This window comes from Lycium ferocissimum, chromosome 1 (assembly GCF_029784015.1).
Source record: "Lycium ferocissimum isolate CSIRO_LF1 chromosome 1, AGI_CSIRO_Lferr_CH_V1, whole genome shotgun sequence".
Classification (NCBI taxonomy): domain Eukaryota; kingdom Viridiplantae; phylum Streptophyta; class Magnoliopsida; order Solanales; family Solanaceae; genus Lycium; species Lycium ferocissimum.
The window spans coordinates 59,755,574-59,763,409 of record NC_081342.1 but is presented as its reverse complement, the minus strand read 5'-3'; the positions used below and the strand labels follow the sequence as shown (position 1 = coordinate 59,763,409).

Sequence of the window (7,836 nt, the reverse complement as noted above, 5' to 3'; positions counted from 1 at the left end):
GCCTAGAAGTGTAAAACTGGAAATTCGCCCCATAATTAGTTTACAAATGATTCATGGAGTCTAAATACCAAAAAGGAAACAAACCCAACATCAAATCGATAATCAATTGAAGAAACCCTCACTTTTAACCTAGGGTTCCTAAGTCCCAAATTCTTATCTCAAATTATGATTTCAATGATGGAATTCCATAATAATCGAAGGTAGAACGAAAAAAGGAGGATTAGAAACTTACCCATATGAAGAATCTTGCAAAACCCCTCTGAAATCTCTCTAAACCGAGGTCTCAAGCTCCAAATATGGGAATGAAATGTCTAAGTTCGAAATAGGGGAATGTAGATATATTCTGCCCAGTGACGTCGCAGGTGCGAGGTTCACTTAAGAGGGGAAGTTGCGGACATCCACCTGCAGGTGCGATGTCGCGCTTGCGGCCTTTTGCCCATTTCCCATTTCCCATTTCTCGCACCTGCGGCCCACCTTGCGCAGGTGCGCACCTTTTTGCGTAAGTGCGCACCCTTTTGCGTAGGTACGATGCACCAGACACCAATAAAATCAGCCAATCTCCAAACTTCGAATCAAGGCCCGAAACTCATTTAGAACCCCCGACACAAACTAACCATGAAAATCAATCATAAAACATGCAACGAACTTGCTCGTGCACTCAAAATAATCACACGGGGTCATCTTGACCAGGTGTTGATCGTGGTCAACTCCAAAACACTTTAAAAGTCAAAATTCCAACAAAACGTCCAACATACCCCCGAGTCCCTCCCTTGGGAACCGAATCAACCACTCGATTAAGTCATAAACGATATTCGGGACCTAATAGGATCGACAAAACTTCAAAAAAGACTCATTTAGCCCCGATATTGACTATTGTCAATCAATCTCTTCTTTTAGCTTAAGGATTCCAAAATGTCCATTTCCTTATCCAAAACTCAACAGAACACCTTAAGAACCGTGCCACCCATCCCTCCAAGTCAATTGTTATGACCTAACTGATTGAGTGGTCACCCACACAATCCCCCCTGGTGGGCGAACCATTCCCGTACTCAATAGTCAATTAATCAATCGAAAGAAAATATAAGTACTAAATAGTCTATAACCATATATATAAACACTAATTGCGGAATAATACTACAATGCCCTAAAATTTGGTCTAAATACAAGAGCCACTAAATACATATAAGTCTAGAATGTCATATAACATAGTCTAAAAATACCTTCTCGGAACAATAGATAGATATCATAAGAAGAGTTTTCCTGTGTCGCCGGTCGAACGTAGCTCATCCCTGAAACTCGTACTAAGGGCCCTTGATGATCACTCGCGAGGTGCCGGTGTGAACCCGTAGCAAACTCTCGCACTCAGAAATGAGTACAACAAGGTAGTATCAGTACAAACACTATGTACTGGTAGGTATCATAGGCCGACAACAATCAGTTCACATATATGAAGAAAGAATCAACAAATATGCATGTAAGCAACAAGCACACTAACCAACCGAAAAACAATGAAATCATCTCAATATCAACAATCAGTACAACTCATCAACGAATAATCTATGTGAGAGTGAATGTACATGCAATGCACAAGCCAAAGACCTCAAACATGTACATACATGCTAAGGATGGGTTCTCAATGTCTTAATAGTCATGACCCATGGGGGACCAGCACAGTCCATGTACTCCATCGTCTCGACAAGATCCCTCGGGCAGCGAGTATATCACATTCCGCTCAGATAACAACCTCGGATCACAGATTCTCATCACTTTCATATACAGTCCTACAAAGACCTCAGATGTTCCTTGTCTCACTTATCATCATCAGTACCAAGTCATAGTTCATATCAATGCATCATATGAAATGAGAGTGCAATGCAAGATATCATAATAAACAACAATACCAAAATCAAAGTCTTATTCGTGTCTTATCATAAGCACACATTATAGTTCAAGGCTAATATCATGATTCATTCCTCATTTGATGATAAGTGACATAAGCAAAGAGAGATGAATGCAAACACAAGTCATAACATAATCAAGGGCGACAAGCCCAAATCACACAACAAGGCGACAAGCCCACAATCAACAGCAACCAACCTAGTAGACTTCCATCCCAACTTCATACCAGAAGGCCTATTATGCTTTCTCCGTCAATATCTAACTCCTACATATGCTTCACTAATTGGAGTCTAACTGAAAGATAAACCGTAACCTACCTTAATGCCGAGCTGGTGCCACAAACTATCCAACTTGAGCCTTGCCCTTCCAAAGAGCTTTTGAAAGATCAAAGTCTATTCAACAATGCATTCTATGTAATAGTACTAATCGAATAAAAAACAACCCTTTTAAAAAGGGAAATCAGGTCCACAAGGGCAAAATAGGAATTTTGAGATTAAAATCGGTAACCCAACATTTTATAGGTTCAATACTATTCCCCAATTACTAAATAGACCCAAGAAATCATCAATTTCCCCATTAGATAAAAACCCCCAATTTGGGTTCAAACCCTAACTTTCCATAATCTAAATCTTAATCAAAATTGAAATTCAAGCTTAGAGTCTAGTTACTCACAAGGTTTTATGATTATATTGAGCAAGATTCTCTAAGTAAACCCATTTTCGTAGCTAAAGACTCAATAATTCACAAAAGAGTTTATAAACCCATCTTCCCCAATTAACACATTAAAACTACCGTGGATTATTTTCTAAATAAGTAAAATAACGACAAGGAAGTAAAAGACTCTAAAATCTCTTAGGGTATTAATTTAGTGAATAAATGAAGAATGGTTCGAATTAGGAATTAAAATGGGAATCTGTGTTAGTGGTCCTCCCTCTCGCACACAGAATTTCGCTTATGCGTTCCCGCCTCAGCGGATACTCGTCCGCTGAGGCGGACCTCATTAATGACCAGGCATTTCGCGTCTGCGGGCCAAGTCTCGCGTGGGCGAACCCGCAGAGGTGGAAACTCACTCGCTGAAGCTGGACATCAGAAAACCAGAAAATCTAGTTTTCACCAAGTTTCACTCCAAATCCCGACATCCACCCAAGACCTCTCGGTACAAACTGAACATGCAGGCACATGTAAAAAAATGCTATGAACCCAATCGTGGCCTCAAAATTCTCAATGGAGGTCACCTTGACTCGGTTAATCCCCGAATAGCCAAAACTACGTTTCCAACTAAGGGCACAAAACGCCCCCGAATGCCTCGGGAATTGATCCAAACATATCAACAAGTCATAATCATCCCTCCGGACCTTATGGAATCGAAATAATTCAAAAAAAGGTCCATTTACCCAAAATTTAATTATTGGTCAAATGTTTTTCGCTTTAAGGCTTTAATTTCCCTAAATCACTCTAAGACTCGCCTGATAACCTCGGGAACCGTATCGCCCATCCCTGTGTGTCAAAATCATGCTAACAGGGCTTGGGGAAGGGTCAACAGGTGAAAATGGGTAAAAAATGCAATAACGACCAAATGAGTCGTTACATCAGATACTAATTAAACAATCGTTCGTCCTCGAACAGAGAAGGAATGAAACGAAGGAAAGGTGCTTGAGTCAGTGAAAAGTTGGGGATATCTCTCTCGGTCTCCTAAGTGGTCTCTTCAACAGGACGGTGCTTCCACTGCCCCTTGACTGAAGCAATTTCCTTATACCTCAACTTCCTCACCTGCCGATCCAAACGCTATCAACTCCTCCTCGATGGACAAATTCTGATCGAACAACACCGAATCCCACTAAATGATGTAAGAATCGTCAGAATGGTACTTCTTCAAAACATGAAATACCGGATGAACATCTGACAGACCTTGTGGCAAAGCCAACTCATAAGCCACCTTAACAACACGATAGAGAATCTCGAAGGCACCAATAAACCTCAGGATCAACTTTCCCTTCTTCCCAAATCGCATCACAACCTTCATGGGTGAACCTTCAACAACACCTGCTCACCAACCATAAAATCTAGATCCCGAACCTTTTCTTGAATTAGCTTCACCTTGTTTAAGGACTCTCAACAAATTCGTACCCCAAGGTCTCACCTCGAAAGCATCAAACCACCCAATCGGAGAACGACATCTCCCACCATATAAAGCCTTAAACAGTGCCATGTCGATACTCGAGTGATAACTGTTGTTGTACACAAACTCTACCAACGATAAGAACTGGGCCAAATGACCGCCAAAGTCGATAACACAAGCTCTCAACATGTCCTCAAGCACCTGAATATTCCTTTCGACTGACCGTCGGTCTGTGGATGAAACGCAAAAGACTAAGATCTAAATGAGTACCCAACTCTTGTTGCAAAGTCCTCCAGAAGTGGGAAGTAAACTGAGTGCCTCCATTTGATATGATGGAAATGGGCACCCCATGCAATCAGACGATCTCTCTAATGTAAATTCTCGCCAACTTCTATGCATTGTAAATCATCTAAACTGGAATGAAGTGCGCAGACTTAGTCAACCTATCCAAAATAACCCAAATCAAATCGAACTTGCCCAGAGTCTGTGGAAGACCAACCACGAAATCCATGGCAATCTTCTCCCACTTCCATTCGGGAATGGGCATCCTTTAAAGCACAACACCTGGTCTCTGGTGCTCGTACTTAACTTCCTGGCAATTCAAACACTGAGAAACAAAATCAGCGATGTCCCTCTTTATCCTACTCAACTGTCTCAAATCACGATACATTTTTGTTGTGCCCGGATGAATAGAATACTTGGAATCGTGAGCCTTTCTCCATATCAAATGAATCAAAGCTCCCACACGAGGAATGCAAATGCGCCCCTTAATCCTTAAGGCACCCTTGCTATTAAGCATGGCCTCTTTGGCCTCACCACTCAACACCTTATCCCCGAATTTTACATATTTCACATCATCGAACCGCCGGGCATTAATCGCTTCCAAGAGAGACGACTCACCCCAACACAAGCGAACCTCACATGGCTATTAGCCATATCCATGGCTATCAGGCCTTGCAAAGCGGTGGTAGGGGGTGGGTCTTTGTTGAGACTAGACCAGCTGGGTCACCTCCAATTACTTGGTCTGAGTTCTCTCAGGTGTTTCTAGAGAAGTGGGTTCCCCACAGTTTGAGGGATAAGAGGTGGGAGTAGTTTGATAGGTTGGAGCAGCGTGGGATATCTGTGATTGAGTATAAGATGATGTTCCGATCCCTATCTCTCCATGCTTTAACTGTTCTACCCGATGAGATAGAGAGGATCAGAAAGTTCATCAGGAGACTAGAGAGGATCAGAAATTTCATCAGGAGACTGTCGTATCACCTTCGAGTCACTACGACTCATGTGGGCTCTTCGGGAGGTACTTTTCAGCAAGTGGTGGATGCCGCTAAAAGCGTTGAGTCTATCTGACGTGATGAGTTTAGGGATAGATCGGGCAAGAAGCCCCACAGCTCACGCAATTTTGAAGGAAAGGCACCTCATCCGGAGGTAGAGGGTATCAGAGGAGGGGTTATCGCCCTCAGTTTAGCAGGCCAATTCAGGCGGCGATTTAGCCTTTTACTAGTGGTTCTTTGGGTCACAGTGGTTACAGTTCGAGACAGGGTTTCCAGGGTTCTTATTCCTGACCCGAAGGTTAAGGTGGTTATTCTGGCCCTTTCAGGTCCCTTCAATAGCTTATGTCCCATCGTGGATGTTTTGAGTGTGGTGATATCAGACATTTCACCCGAGAGTATCCCAGGCTTAGATAGGGTGGTTTATACTCCAGTCCATAGAATTTTGCACCTAGATCAGCAGCACAACCAGCTAGAAGCGGTGCACAGAGTGGTAGAGTTGGTTCCCAGTCCAGTAGGGGTGGTACTCAGGAAGGCCGTGGTGGTGGTCGCGGAGGTTCTCAGGCCGAGAGTGGCCGTGCTTAATTCTATGCGTTCCCAGGTAGACCAAAGGTAGAGACTTAAGATACTGTTATTACAGGTACTATTTCTGCTTGTCATCGGTCTACTATAGCTTTATTTGATCCGGGTTCTACATATTCTTATGTGTCTACTTATTTTGCTGCGAGTTTGGATATGAGGTGTGAGCCACTTGATGTACCCATTAGAGTTTCTACTCCTGTTGGAGATTCTATAGTGGTGGATTAGGTGTACCGATCCTATGTTGTGACCTTGGTAGGGTATGACACTTGGGCTGATTTTATGATCCTAGACATGGTAGATTTTGATATGATCCTAGGTATGAGTTGGTTGTCCCCTTATCATGCGATCTTGGATTGTCATTCCAAGACGGTTACATTAGCTATGCTGGGAATTCCTAGGTTGGAATGGAAGGGTACGTTTAGTTGAGTACCAAAGAGAGTAGTATCTTATCTCAAGGCTTGATAGATGGTTGAGATGGCATGTTTGGCTTATTTAGCCTATGTTTGAGATAATAGCGCTGATGCTCCTTTAGTTGAGTTAGTGTCGGTGGTTACAGAGTTTCTTGAGGTGTTCCTTAATGACTTACCAGGTGTTCCTCCAGATCGTGACCATGATTTTTACATTGACTTAGAGTCGGGCACTAAGCTTATTTCTATTCCTCCTTATCGAATGGATCCCACTGAGTTGAAAGAATTAAAAGGGCAGTTGCAGGACTTATTGAGCAAGGGATTCATTAGACCTAGTGTTTCCCCTTGGGGGTGCTCCGGTGTTGTTTGTGAAGAAGAAGGACGGGTCCATGAGGTTGTATATTAATTATCGGTAATTGAACAAAGTCACAATCAAGAACAAGTATCCCATTCCTCAGATTGTTGATTTATTTGACCAGCTTCAGGGTGCAACTGTCTTCTCTAAGATTGATTTGAATCCGGTTATCACATGTTCATCGTCAACCTCAAGAACCCATAAAAAAATGAATCACCCCATGAATTTTGGACCCGAGGTTCTCATTTTTGGCTTTTAAATCCTCAATCATTCAAGATGTGCCCACTGCATTAAATTTCTAGAAAGCTCTTGACAGTGACTAATTAATTTATAATCTAGCACCCCAGTCTTTATGGGAGTCCCTGAAGGATATTTTTCATATCATCATAAATTTTTGTCGTATGTCCAATCAGCGGGATATTATTCATGACAGCATGGGTGGTGGTGTCATTAAAATTCAACATCACCACCTTTATTTCCCTGGCAAGGTAGGTGATTCTCAACAGTGGAAGTTTTATGGGTTAGGATGCACTGCGGACTTTGTACCGGAGGAGTTCACTGTCTACACATTCCATCACACCCTGCACCGTGAAGATGTATCATGACTTGCAGCAGTATAACCGAGGTAAAAAGGACAAACAGGGGTATCGTGAAGGATTTACCAAAGATTTTTAGACGACTCAGTGGTACTTGGGAAACCGTGAATACGATTAACCAAGACCACGTTGTACCTTTCGGTTTAGATTGCCTAAAAATTGGAGAAGTCAGTGAGGACCTACGTTGGTAAGACCTGAGCTCTTGGAGTTCTCATACCATCATTCGAGTTGAGGGATTTTCATTCAATTCCACTCCTAAGATCTACGATTTCGATTTACGTCTCTATTTTGATGGTCATGGGGAAACTGTAATGATCCTTGACAACATTTACTAGCGATGAGAATGAGTACACGAATAGAGGTTTGACACTCTTGGCGTTCGGCATCACAGTAGATGTCATCGTTGGGTTAATGGGGTCGATGCATTTTGAAGAGACTACTAGATAGACCAAAACCAATTTGCATAATAGGTGTTCCCGACCCTCTACTAATTTACGTACCTTCCTCTTTCTACCCTTCGTTCGAGGGCAGACGGTTGTTTAATTGGCATTTGATGGAACGACTTATTTGGTCGTTATAGCCATTTTTACGCCTTTCCTCCGAAAAATAC

General features: G+C 42.4%; 1 protein-coding gene across 1 annotated transcript; it reads right to left on the bottom strand.

The window, feature by feature from the left end:
• Window positions 1-3,736: 3,736 nt before the first annotated feature.
• LOC132065763 (uncharacterized) lies at window positions 3,737-4,688 on the bottom strand. Its single transcript, XM_059459294.1, has 3 exons — window positions 4,583-4,688; window positions 4,027-4,248; window positions 3,737-3,942 (listed from the first exon to the last, which is right to left on the bottom strand). The coding sequence occupies exons 1-3, from the start codon at window positions 4,686-4,688 to the stop codon at window positions 3,737-3,739; spliced, it is 534 nt and encodes a 177-aa protein (XP_059315277.1).
• Between the last annotated feature and the right edge of the window lie 3,148 nt (window positions 4,689-7,836).

Bases quoted from the DNA above. Each gene is read 5' to 3' on its own strand.
- LOC132065763 (XM_059459294.1), bottom strand. From the start codon at position 4,688: ATGTATCGTGATTTGAGACAGTTGAGTAGGATAAAGAGGGACATCGCT. The intron at 4,249-4,582 runs GTGTTGTGCTTT...TTTCATCCACAG, and splicing joins GTACGAGCACCAGAGACCAG to ACCGACGGTCAGTCGAAAGG. The intron at 3,943-4,026 runs GTACGAATTTGT...GTTGGTGAGCAG, and splicing joins TTTCGAGGTGAGACCTTGGG to GTGTTGTTGAAGGTTCACCC.